This window comes from Nilaparvata lugens, chromosome 2, assembly GCF_014356525.2.
Source record: "Nilaparvata lugens isolate BPH chromosome 2, ASM1435652v1, whole genome shotgun sequence".
In the NCBI taxonomy this organism is placed as follows: domain Eukaryota; kingdom Metazoa; phylum Arthropoda; class Insecta; order Hemiptera; family Delphacidae; genus Nilaparvata; species Nilaparvata lugens.
In genome coordinates, this window is record NC_052505.1 from 44,592,892 (window position 1) to 44,607,217 (window position 14,326).

At 34.6% G+C, this 14,326-nt stretch overlaps 1 protein-coding gene across 11 annotated transcripts in view; it reads left to right on the top strand.

Annotated features, from left to right (window-relative positions):
* LOC111048868 (very low-density lipoprotein receptor) overlaps positions 1 to 14,326 on the top strand; it is a 351,720-nt gene that overhangs the window by 309,765 nt on the left and 27,629 nt on the right. For 10 of the 11 annotated variants that reach the window (XM_039421293.1, XM_039421295.1, XM_039421294.1 and 7 more), the window contains 3 exons: positions 10,926 to 11,048; positions 12,078 to 12,200; positions 13,622 to 13,851. In XM_039421293.1, coding sequence (XP_039277227.1) covers positions 10,926 to 11,048; positions 12,078 to 12,200; positions 13,622 to 13,851 — 476 coding nt within the window. Of the gene's footprint in view, positions 1 to 7,455; positions 7,691 to 10,925; positions 11,049 to 12,077; positions 12,201 to 13,621; positions 13,852 to 14,326 lie in introns of those variants that run through there. The other variant, XM_039421298.1, reaches the window with a different exon arrangement.

Below are 14,326 nucleotides of genomic sequence, written 5' to 3' on the forward strand. Positions count from 1 at the left end.
CATGAGTAAAATGAAATGTCTATTTCCGACTTCTGCAGTTGAATACTTGTAGCTAGTAGTTCTGTGAACAGTAGACCTCGTACAGCATTTATAAACAGATCTCATTGTCAATATGTCACCCCAATTAGCCCTTCGGACATCGGAAAAAAGAAACCGGTACCGTGACGAGAGATCGTAAGTGTTGAAACGGCCAATGACTGATTGGCGTTTATTGACGATGACAATATTACCTGTTATAAATAAAACCGAGAGCATTGCCAGCTGTAATCATCAAAAGCTAATTTACAAACATGCCACATACATATACAGACAAAAGCAAATCCCGTCGTTGAAACGTAGAAAAATCAATCATGAAAATATGTGAATCATCAAATCATGAAAAAATAACATTTTCCCGCTATTTTAGGAAATGATAACTGTATATCTTCCAGTATTGAAAATGACATTCAAAATGAAAAACAATACTGAATAATTTTATTATATTGAAAATTCTCAATGTTCGAGTAATTAACCTTCCAGTAGGCCTAGACTACATTCAACAGTAGAACCTATATAATTTGTAGCTTACGGGACCAAGTATTTATACAATTTTGGAGGGACGAATTATATATCAAGCTCTGCAATATCGAGGCTGATTAAACAAAATACGAGAAAATTATATCATTGATACTGATCCCATCATTGCCCATAATTAATTCATAATATAGCCTCTATGAATGAATATTGGAAAATATTGTTAAATATTAATTTGACATACTTGTAAAGATTTCAGAGATCAATACAACTGTTCATGAGCGAGTTCTTCAACCAAGGCTGTCTCTAGTTATATTATTATATTATGTGAATCCATAGAACTTTGAAGTTCACTCCGTATGGGTAAATAATTCACAATCAGAATTCAAAATCCCTAAACTATAATACCAATTACTATAACGTTAAAGGTATTGCTATCACAAGTTGTATTATCTAATACATATAGGCGATGTTGGAAACAAACAATACCTAGACAGGCAGACAGACATTAACGAAAGCGAGTTGATGTAAAATGTATAGTTATCAGCTGAATTCGGGGCATTAAGGACAGTATATGTGATCATTCTTAAATAGCAATAGCTCTTATGGGCAAATTGTAATTTGTAATAGTGGAATTGGTAATTGTGTAATATACGTAACTTGTAACTGACGTCAAGCCAAAACTGTGGATGAAAATCAAAGATAAATTCCGCTATCATTATTTTCATTGACAATAATTTTCAGAAAAGAAATTTGGATAATGCATTTTCACTATCTCTGATCGTGATGACTCTTTCAATTGATCAATACTTTTCTCATCAAAATTTATTGATGTAGGGCAAAGAGTTGAAGTTAAGGGCCGGTGTCCGAGCTCGGGATTTAGCTAAGCTCTAGACTTTAAACAGCTTGAGTCAGAAAATTGGCTTTCTGAACGGGGCGTAGTCGTAATCATAGTCAAAGTCACGATTAAATTAAATTTTGAAAACCTAGAGAATTGAACACAAAATAAAATGAAGAGAAAATATTGTAAAGTTTCAGCTATTTCGTCAAGAAAAAACGTTTCCATTTATAGAAATGAAAAAATAATAATATTGTCATAAAAACTGCGACTATATTGGCTTTCGGAAAGCCAATTTTCTGACTCCAGCTGTTTGAAGTCTAGAACTTGGTTAAATCCGGAGCTCGGAAACCGTTCCTTCGTTTATTTCTTCTCAATACCCTATTGAGGACTCAATAGGCCCAGTGTCCATTAATTTTCGATGGTAAACCCTTCAACTTTTCTTGTCTGGTTCAATTTGTAGTTGTAGCAATTGCATCATTTGTATTCCTTGTTTATATTGTCATAGAGTAATATAACTCTATGATATTGTTGTCTCAATAACAATCAGAATTTCACTATAATACTGATAATAGTTTGCTATGGGATTGAGTATTAGCCAAAAGAATATTTCTCTCAAGTCAGATTTGTTAAAAAACATTGTTAATGGACCTTTAAAATTACTACCCTCAAGTGAATTAACTAATTAAGATTCGTATTTCAAAATTCAGCAAATCTCCAATAAATAACATTTTGGCCTGGATTCAATTGAAAAAGTTCATACTGCTTAGGCTTTTGTATCTCTATCACAAATAGGCTATCAATATGGGAAATTCCAAGCTAAATAATAGTGAATAATAATTTTGATAGTATTTTCCATCTAGATCGGTCGATTGTATTTTAATCTCCATAGATGATCAATTTCCAAATAGACGACAAGACATGAAATAAAATAAAAAGAGAAAACAAATTGATTGAAAACCCAGTCTGAAGCCAGAAAATCACTGTATAAGCAAGATAAAACCAAAGAGCGTACACAATTCATATGATTACAAAGAGATATGAACCATGATACTTTTATCACAAGTCACAACTAGCATTATATCATACATGGCTTACATTATTTCCATAAAATAAACAGTCCTTTCACTCTGCTGTTGATTGCAACTATTAATTTCAATTAACATTGAATGAAACTGAAAAGCTTTTCAATAATTGTTTAACCCACTGTAGATGGAAAGTTATTCACAAAGTGTTTGCAGGTGAACATGTAGAAGTGGAATTATAATAATAATAATTGATTATTGGCATTCTGTGATGCCTTCTTGACGTGCTAACAGCAACAACTACCTATCATATTAATATTCCCATACCAAAATGAAATATATAAGTCTATTGAATAGATGAAAATAAATTTAATTATATCCATCACGGACTTACCGAATATGCCAGCTGATAAAAACCTGGATAAATCAGAACTGAATTTATTGAATTGAGCAAAGCTTAGTATCGTCACAATACAATACGGACAAACTTTCAAGTGAAAGACAGGATCAAGAAACTGTACTATTTGAAGAAACAATTCGAAAATTATAACAGTAAGAAAGTGGTAGAGCGAAACACGCCAAGGAAGTTTGCTATCGTCAGCACGCGCAGAATGAGGAGTGAAGAGAGAAACTACCAGAAATTTATCCTTTTTTCTCTCACCCACAGCAAAGAATTTTTGCTGGCTCTCACACTTCCAGAACAAAGTTATAGAAAGGAAACGTTTCTCTCCTCATCGTTAACTTCATTTAGTGCCGGGAAGTTTGCCAAAACTGTCGGAAAATCTTAAACAATTTGTCGATAGTTTTTCTTTGTTCGCATCCATTTCCTTGGCTGCATCAAGTTAATCATTGTCATCTGGCAGCTTCAAAAAGCTCTCACGATCGAGTTTTCAAAACTGAAACTGATTTATCGCATTATTAATAACAAAAATAAGGGATCATCCATCACTAATCGCACAGAACAATAGTATGCATTAAAATCAAAGCTGGCTAGATTTCCAGTGGATAGAGAGGAGGTAGGCCTACTATTCTCAGAGATACTCTGAAATTCTGTAAGAGATTCTCAGAGATTGAATAGAGGAGTTGCAACTAAATCAGGCAATATACAACTCATATCTCAGATCCCAATAGGAAATTAGTTTAAATACTATAGATGAAGCAATTATATTCAGAATAATTGACTGAGCGAAGTGAGGTCTAAGATTCAAGTCGATGGTTTGGCATTTAAACATTTAATGTTTAAATGTTTGAATGTTTATATGTTGCGCATTTACGGTGAAACGCGGTAATAGATTTTCATGAAATTTGACAGGTATTTTCCTTTTTTAATTGCGCGTCAACGTATATACAAGGTTTTTGGAAATTTTGCATTTCAAGAATAATATAAAAGGAAAAAATAGCCTCCTTCATACGCCAATATTAGAGTAAAAATCAGACTATAGAATTTATTATTCATCATAAATCAGCTGACAAGTGATTACACAGATGTGTGGAGAAGCCAGTCTATTGCTGTATTTCCATAAGGTCTTTACTTTCAATCAGGTACTTGTGGATGAGAATACTGCGTGAGGTCTACTGTTCACAGAACTACTAGTAATGATAACATTGCAAACTTGTAATAAAGAAATACAATGTTATACAAAATTGATAAAAGTAAGACAATTAGTAATAAGACTAGGTTATCATTATAATCGAAAACAATAAAAAATTGTATTATCCATTTATCGATCAATCGTTGGAAATGGTTGAATACAGCTGATTATGTTGATTTTCATCTTTTATAGGATTTATATTCATCTTCCCAAATGGAAGCCAATTGGCGTATAATACATATTACTTGGCCATAAGGAGGTCATTCTATTCTCTTCTACCTATTATCTCATAATATAATACTGTGAGAAACATTAATACAACATTCTTACTCCAAAAAAATTATTTTAGTAGTAAAATTTTGTATAAAAGTTTCTCACATAATCTCAGCATTGATTATTCTGATAGATAAGTTGAGAATCATGCGCATGGTACTCCCGTTTGGTGGGTGACCGGTTGAGCCAACTCCTCTGAATATGATTCATGAGTTGTAAAATCGCTTCGCGGTGGTTCGGAGCCCACCTAAAAATTTAGGTCAATTCATCCCTCATTATCATCCGCCTCATTACCCACGCATAAGCTTAGAGCATTATGTGAGCATCACCATCAGCAAAAAAATAAACAAATTTATGTCTTCAAAGACGAATTATACTGCAGTTGTAGAAAAAATATTGTATGTAATTCAAGCGTAAAACTTCTTTATTGCTTTCGATAATCATCGCGCGACATGCTACAGCTGTAGTGGAGATAACTGTTTTGCTCAAGCAACAAAGTCGCGTTTCACGCTCTCAATACATAAATAGTTAATATAGAAGGTTATAAGAAGTTATTGGTGATTTCAGCCCAGCCCAGCCTTAAATGGTATGGAGCAACTAATCCCTGTGTTCTACTTGATTTGAACCTTGCATCTAGATAACTTCGATTTCTAATTTCATGTCTTACTCATTCCATTAACGTGTTTGATAATTGGTAGAAAATAATTATAGTGTTGCTATTCCACCAAAGAATCCTTAGAAGTAAGGAAGTAAGGATTCTAATCCTTAGAATAGAACTTCCTACTCAATAAATTGTGAACTTATGAATATCATCACTGATAGGGATGAGTCATGTCAACTGCAATCCTGTGTGTTTGTACTTCGTATGTGCAATGCAGGTGGCCGACTCTACCCCGTTATAAATATCTTTCAGTTGAATGTACAGTGCTACCTTTCAGAAGAAAATCTATTAACATTCACAATTATTTAAGTACAACATTCGTCTCAAATAGAGACCAATAAGAACAAATTGTGAAGTATTTGAAAGAGTTTCTTCTATCAAGTAGATCAAAAGTGGAGATGAGTGAAAATCTGATCTGATGAAAATCAGATGCATGAAATAGATGAACAACAGATCACATTCACTTGTGGAAAGCAGGATTTATTGATTTACGCAAGAATATAATATCATTGTGTGTATGTTTGCTGAGTGTTTAACAAGTTTAGCAGATAGATAATAAGTTCATGTATAGCCTTGGAGTGTTTGAATTGAGTCGCAGAAAAATTATGTTAAATTGCACGATCATTTTGGAAAGTGGAAAATAATAAAAGTAGATTCTGGAATGGAATGAAATGAGTTGAATTGTTTCATTGGATGAAATAATTATATTGGAATGTTATGTTTTTCCATCCTCATTTTGAAAATAGAACATGAATATTCGATTTCCTCACTCTTGTTGAGTACCAGTCGCTTAATTCACTTGAAACTTGATTAGTTTCGCATGAATCATCGAAGCATGTCAATTCCTTGAAAACTTATATATTTCAAAGTCGAATCTCAGCCACTGTAGAATGATGAAAGATCTTGAGAATCACTGCTAACTATACAATATTCCCTGAATTTGTCAAGCTTGAGTCATGGATAACAGTATTCTGTCCTGTATATGTGGAATAAGTTCCAATTTCCACCACTATCTGGAAAGAAATCAACATTGTGGATTCTCTTCTAAGAGAAACGTCCAGTTTGCTTCATATTTAGGTACCAAGAAAGTACAAATGACAAGTAGGTAGGTGATCATGCAGTGAATAAAATTGAAAGAGTCAATTAATGTGAATCTTTATTTGACGGACGTATTACTCACTCACTCTCATGTAACACGTCAACATGCAAAAACTAAAACTACGGTACTGTACAAGTTAGTATTGTACTTGTATGTTATTAGTATCTGTCAGGAACATTTTAACTTGAAATTGTGCATTACACTTTACTGCTTCCATAGTGGTCTTGTTGTATAAGATTTGTATTAAATCAGAGTATTTGATTTTCCTACTGGTTCCGTTATTCATTCCTATAGACAAATTGAATCTGAATAGAGATGATGAGGTTATAAAAACGTATAAGGATTTTTGGCCTGGAACGTGTTTATTCCATTTTGATTTTGAACTTATGCTAAAACACAATTATAGGTTTTATTATTTTATAGTATTACTAATGATGAAATGAAAATCATCTGTTACCATTACTTACCCTTTCTCATATTTGTAGTAGCCCTAGGGGAAATTAAATGCTTACAGTAATGATCTACACATAGCACATAGCCTTCCTAAGCACGTCTAAGGATACGAATTGAACGGCCAGGTCGATATGTAGATTTTAGTGTGGGTCGCGATTACAATCGAGCTTCATGTAAAGGTGCGTACAGACTTTCGCTCTGCTCCGCAACCGAACGTCACTCGAGCAGAGCGATTGATGATCGACCGTGGAGCAAGAGTGGAACGCGAGAAGAGCTAAAATCTCCCGTAACGTTCATGATCGGTGCGAGTGCAGAGCGGTGGCGGAGCGATTGTGGAGCGATGGCGGAACATGCGCGGAGCTGGTTGGAGGCGCGTATATCAGTACGCAGCTTAACACAAACACTTTGTAAAGAACGGTGGTGAACAGTACGGTCAAGTCTCAATTTCTATTAACAAGATCACTTACAAATAATGTTTCTATCGTTTCAGTAACAGCTGATTAGTGACATCAATCAAAATCTACACATGACCCACTCGTTCTGTTCTGTTCGCACGTGTGTGATCTTACTTACAAGTGTGTGAGTGTGTGCATCTCAGCTAACTCGAATACGTCTCTGAAATCCAACTCCAATATATCATTTTGCCGGAGTGGATGAGAATACATTCGGCAAAACGTATTTCTTTTGATATTATCATTATCATCATCATCAAATGAAAATTACAACTGTAATAATGATCAACGTGATTAACGTAACACGATTGTAGATCATGATTTCTGTGTAGGCTATGTCTCCTCATTATGTAACCCACACACGGTGTGTTGTTCTCATGATAACACCAAAAATATGTGTGTATGTAAGCAATTTCAGGGTCTCGTGTGACTGCGTCCAGACACAGCATTATCACTGTTGAAGGCGAATAGTGAGTAGCAGCTGAAAGCAGTACAGTGCAAAGGGCACTTGGTCGTTGTCATTGTACTGGTTCTAGTGGCTTCCTGGTGTGGCTTTTGCGCTGCTTTTAATCAAATCGTTTCGGTTGTCGGCAGACCAATAATTCCCGTCAACTAGTCGCGATTCTAGCTCGCGCAGCGCCGGTTGCCATGGGCTTGCTCCTCAGACCTGTTGTCATTTTGTTTTGTGCGTCTACTGCACTAGGCAATTTCACGTTGCACATTGAAACCACTTACCATCATCATCACGAATGTCTTGACTGCGATTTCGGGCTACCGGGATTTGGTGAGTTTTTCGAGGGAATAAAGAGGTCTTCTCAAATGAATTTGACTAAACTAAACTGTTACTAAACGAATGAAGGTGGAAAATCTTATATAAATTTCATAGTTTATACTTAGAATGAGTAAAATATTTGCAGTCGTTTCTTGCAATGACATTTGAAATGTTCTTCTATTAATAATTGCTTTTATCTGTACGTTTTTGGTGATTATTGGCTACTTCTAGTTACTTGTGATTTTCGCATCATTGTTGATATGGATCTATAACTAAATTCAAGTCTGTGTAATAATATTTTTGTCTTCTTTCCAATGATGATCGTATTTTTTCATTATAACAATTCATGAATCATATAAATCTGGGAAAGGAACAGTTTTGGGCTTTAAGCCTGTTGTTCCTTTCCCAATCATTAATAGTTGAGAATGATATTGTATCTATCAATGTATAAATAAATATAACCACTGAAATTGATCGTTTGAAAATTGAAAATTGAAAATTTTGAAATTGAAAAAAGTATTGAGTATTGTCATTCATTCGATTTATAAATAAGTTCACTTGAAGATGTTTGCATTTGCTACCTCTTATGGACTGCAATTTTTGTTACCTCTTGTACTGGGAGTTTTACAAACTCGAAGTAAAATTTTAACCCCTTTTATTCAGTTACTTCTATGTCCCTTCTATCATTCCTTAATCAAAATCAGGTTTTCATAAGCATCCATTGTTGAGTTATCAATCTTGAAGACTGACGAAACCGACTTGAAGACGGTATGAAGAAACCGTGGTTTTTTGAAGCATTATAATCGTTGAGTTGGTCAAGTCCATAAATAATTATTTAGTCACTACTTCCAAAGTGATTAGAAACCCTTCTGTAGCAATAAAATAGAAATTCAGTGTTCGAAAGAATTAGAATTTCAGTGTAGAACCAAAGTGAGGTAAATCTTACTTACCATAAAAGTACATTTTTTTGTAAGTGGATCAATAATTATCTAAAATTAGCTCAGTTTGGATTTCAAGAGTATCAAATAGTTTCAATACATATAGGAAAATTGAACAAAAATTCAATCATTTTAGAACAAGACAAAGCCAGACAACAACAAAAAACGTTCCGCACATGGAAAATTTATGATCTCGTGCCAAATCAATTACATGAAAAAACAATAACATTGATTGATTGATTGATTTACTGCGAATTTATCAACTCTTGTTATTAATTGAATTAAATAAATGTTATTAATTGAAATAATTCTATTATCCAAGTCTTGAATAATTTATCAATTAATCTGACGCGCTTGGAGGTCAAGCAAATCTTGACCGACCTCCATCATTATTTTGTTTTGTTTGATTAAAAATTATCAGGTTTCTCCTGTAAATTTGAGGATAAATTTTCATTCCTTGAGAATTGTGAAAATAGAGTCAATGTTCATCTGTCATAGTTACAAATCATACATTGATACGAAATATTTTTCGTTTTGTATTATATTATTCAAATGTGCATTAATAATAATAATAATAATAATATCGAGTGACCTGGCTGGCTCAGGTCTGGTGCCAGAAATTTCAGGTCGCATCTGATCAATTTTAGGGCCTCAGACATGTTCCAACGACTGTTATAAGGCAGCCAGGACCGACGACTTGGCGTGCCATCTGAAACACGGGAGTGGCCCGAAAAATGTGTTGCCGGGGGGGGGGGTATTATGTTCATTGATGCTATCCTTCGAATATCAGTCACTAACAATTTTTATAGAAAATATTTATCGCTATTCATAATAAAAAGTTCTGATTACAAAATACCTACCGTACTACTATCGTTGTTATTGCTATTATTTTGAGTCGTTAGTGTTGTTTTTGTGACGGTACGCGCCGGTACACGGTACCGTTACCTCTCAGGACGAAAAATGAAAAAGCTGGAAAATATTTCACATTAAATATTCTCCTGAATTCCCTACTTGCTCCCAAATAAATTAAGGCACCCATTTACGGCCGTTTTCACATTAGCATATATGATTCTTATTTTAAATGAGAGGCTAAATTTTAAAAGTATTCCAGTGGTCGACTCCTATTTTGATTGAATGATCGTTTACTATCCGCCTTCAAATTTTGTCACTGAAAGCTATTTTTTCAGTAGATAATATTTATTTTAAATTGGATCAATATTTGTTGAACTAGGAATCAATTCATTTTGATTCATAAAAATAATTTCAAGTTATCAAAATTCTAATATCAATTATTTATAGTTCATAGTAATTAACTCTTTCTTATCAATATTTGTATGGCACGCTCTCAGTTCATTGAACAGTGATGACATATTTTACGATGACAAATTTGACTATCAAGTATTCATCACATTATCCTCAATAACATTATTGAGACAGAGATTAAAGTTCAGATGCTGTTTCATTCCACATTGAACCAATCAAATCAATCGTCTAATTGGCAATTACCGGTTGATTTTCCACGTATATCTCACACGTTAAGATCATCTCCGATTCTTCATCCTAAAGAACGTTCACACGCTCAAACTAATCGTCAGTCTCGCATGATCATGCCAGATAAGTTTGAGCGTGTGGACAGAAGAGTTGACTTTTGGCATGAGATTGATCAGATTTGACAAACCATAAAATGTTGTTTTTTTTTGCGGAATAAACATTGATTTGTTTTGTTTTTTGTTTAAACTTTTTCACTGTGAAATGTTCATCTGAATAAATGCTATGTTTCATTCAAACTCACTTGATCGTATGGATGACGCAACCATGCAATTCAGTCTTGCATAACAGATTTTTTCGTATCCGGCATGACATGCGAAACTGACGATAAGTTTGTGCTTGTTGGAGTGGCTCACTCAGATTCAAATAGGCTCATACATTATTATGTATCAGTTTATTTTACTTTTAAAAAAATAATATAATTATTGTAGAAAAGGGTTGAGTGTAAGGTAATTAATTAGCTGTTCCCTAACTTTGCCCTCTCAGAATGGAAATGAAAGTAGCCTGTAATGGATAGGTAATACCTATCCTATTCTATTGGTTTTCAGGATTGTTTTTTTTTTAACCTCATGTGGTGCTTATACTTTGTGCGTTGAATCGTACCTTCTGAATACAAATAATGTGCAATTCCTGTAAAGTTACCCATTTTGTGTCATGAATTGTCAATTGAACATCTTTGTGATGTACTCGAACGCTTGTTGAACTAACCTCCATCAGAATTGAATCTAGATGACTTATGAGTTGAATTTGGTGTGTTGCAGAACCCCGCTCATGTACGGAGACGGAGTTCAGATGCAGTAACGGCCGCTGCATCCCCAAGCACTGGCAGTGCGACAATGAGAACGACTGTGTCGATGGCGGCGATGAACATCCCAGTCTTTGCGGTAAGTAAAAAACACTCATTCCTCATATCTTTCATTCATTCAATAGATTATTATTATTGGTGACAAAATTAGAGACAATCGAATATTATCCAACCATACAAACGAATAGAAGTATTCTTTTATCTATGCTACAATGAATAATATATTCTGAATAGGAAGATTAGTTAGCATAACTATTCTTATTTATCTGAAAAAAAATGTTGTCGTGTTACACCATTATCTCAATGTCCCAGTGAACTCAAAGCTTGTAAATGTTACTATGGATTCTATTGGAGATCAGTAGAAGTATATTCGTGAGGCTTTCTGTTGGTGGGAGTTTCTTGCGGGAAGGTCCCACCTGCCTTGAATATTATAATTTAAGCCTTAAATGGGCCTGAAGACTTTCATACTTGGAGATTGGTAATGTGAAACAACAAAAATAAGCTCTTCGTTATTCGTATTACCTATTGTTATTATCATTCTAATCATTACATGTAAGCCACATCACTTATTACTCTAATTTTCTGAGAGTATTTTTTACTATTAGGCTATCAACTTATAGTACCTAGATGAATGAATAGAAATTATCCTATCACCACTTTTTTATTTTTCTCTCTAGATTTATTTCAAATGTATTAATTTGAATTGCAGTCAACACCTTCTTCATTTTCCATGTTAAGACAGTAGCATTTGTCTAATCAAACTGCCATTATATTATTCAATCGCTAAATAAACTGGAGCATCATAATAGTAATTTATAGTAAGGTTGTATTTCTAAATCCATTTTCAACCATAATCACTGTTGAATATACGCTAAAACAGAACTTGAAGATTTGCTCTAGAATGTCTTTTCCAGAAAAGGATGTTGAATCCCTGTTGTCATGCCAGCGATTTTGGCGCATGCACCACATTTTTCTGCTTCAATTGTGAATTATCCAAAACTTATTGACTATCTTGCACTAGTTCTCACTAGAGGATTGTGAACTTGATGCTCACTTCCCACTCTCAAGATTGAGAGAATAATTGTTTATTGGATTTTGGATTTTGCAGAACACAGAGTTTGCGATCCCGATGAGTTCACATGTCGCGGCAATCCTGGTGAATGTGTGCCGTTAACGTGGATGTGTGATGATAACCCGGACTGTTCAGATGGATCCGATGAAAAGTCTTGCAGTAAGTAATGCAGTGCCTTTATTCCAAGCCATTTCTAATCCTTCGGGAGACTAGCTCCTTATCAACAGTTGCAAGCCAACACAAACTCAAAGTAATGTCTTCTGCAGTTTCATTTTTACATCTAAAACAAGAAGCTTAGCCAGCCAATAAAATTTGTTGTTGGAATGCGCACTGTACAATAACACAAAAGTACATGTTTTATGAAACATCTAAGAAACGTACTCTCTTGTTATTTGACCTTTCATTCTCTTGTTCGATAACATATGTTTTTTTGCCAATTTCTTAATTCCTCACTAAATACGTTGTCAACAATATTGATTACTACCGGATATGCCGCATTGCAGACACTATTTTTCAACTACCATTTTCCCAACCAAGCACATTGAAAGTAACCCGATCGAGCTTACTATCATTGTTCCAAATGAGTTCTTGTATAATAATCGAAAAGTGAAAAACTCTTATTCTACAATCTATATTTCTCAAATCTATAAGTGTAAAATCCAATTTCTTGAAATTCTTATGAAATTTTTAACAATTTTCATGAAATTATTCTTGAGGATTCAAAAAGTATGCTACATCAAAAATTATGCAGCTGCTCTCATCACTCTTGATCATAGCACTAGTTTTTATAAATTCCTTTGTATTTTTATCATTTTTTGCAACTACTTTCAATTATTTGAATAATAGCCTACTGTTATGTCCTAATATGTAAGCATATGGCATGAGGGAACATAAAACATATTATACACTCTCATAGTATTGTAGGTGATTATTTATGTGTGATTTTGATGTTTGATTAAGTATACGTGATAGTTTATTATTATATAAATAGTAGAGAATGGCCTGATTTTATCAGCACAGTAGCACTATTCCCGGTATTTGCTCTTCAGTTCTCAGATATCTGTTTTGTTATGAGCATCTACTTGCCTCTAATATTCAATCCGGTTTGAAAGCAGATAGTTGTGAATGGACCTATTGTATGGGTATAATGTAGGTTTATTCACAACTGCTTGCTGTCAAACCAAATTAATATTAAAGGGATGTGGATGCTCATAACAAAACAGATATCAAAAGAGGCATTCCGTTGACATGCTATCTCCATTGATTGAGATTAAATATAACCTTTTCGTTCATGTTGAAGACACCCAGTTCTTGTCTTATAATCCTCATTTTTCTTGTCGTCCCGGCGGTCACAGCCCTTTGTCCTGCGAAGGAATATCATTTCTGCTGCCTGCACTCTGCTCTCTAGAGGTTTTGTTGTGACCCATGATTCACTTCCGTATAGAAGAACAGGTCCTCTGATTGATTGATTATTTACCTCTACTAGGGCGGAGTTAGGATTTTAGGTCCTCTCAGCCACACAACCCTTGAAGTAAGTAAAGTAAGGGATGTAGACATAATATTGTGTTGTGTGTAATTAGATGAGACATGCCGGTCGGACGAGTTCACGTGTGGCAACGGCAAGTGCATCCAGAAGCGGTGGGTGTGCGACAGTGACCTGGACTGCGAGGATGGCTCCGACGAACACAACTGCCCGCCCACCAAGTGCGACCCGACCAGCGGATTCGCTTGCGGCAACGGCTCCATCTGCATCAACATCAACTGGCGCTGTGACAAGGACCTTGACTGTCCCGACGGTGAAGACGAACAGGTACTCCTCCCTAAATACAACACACCTATATTGTTGTCTTATCATGAATATGACAATAACATTTATGTCTCATGAATACGGTTCGATATACTCGTCAATTAATCAATACAAAATAGTATATTCGCACCTAGGGCCGAAAATGGTACTTTTCTGGCTCGAAATCGTTTTCAAGTCCGAGGCCGTAGGTCGAGGACTAGAAAAGATTGAGAGCCGGAAAAACATTTTTGCCCATGGTGAGAACGTTATTTTTCGCCACACAGCAAAATAACAATATATATATATGAGAATAATTGTCTATTATAAGCACTTCCGAAAGCAAAAGTGGAAGGTCATAGCTCTAGCAAATCTGAGGTAATCTGAATATCAAGAAATTGTCCAAGTATTTCTATTTTTTATTCTGATTTGTCTAAATAACCTAAAAGATTATGTTCAATTATGTAAGAGGTTGAGTTTATACTTTTTATTCTTCCAAATG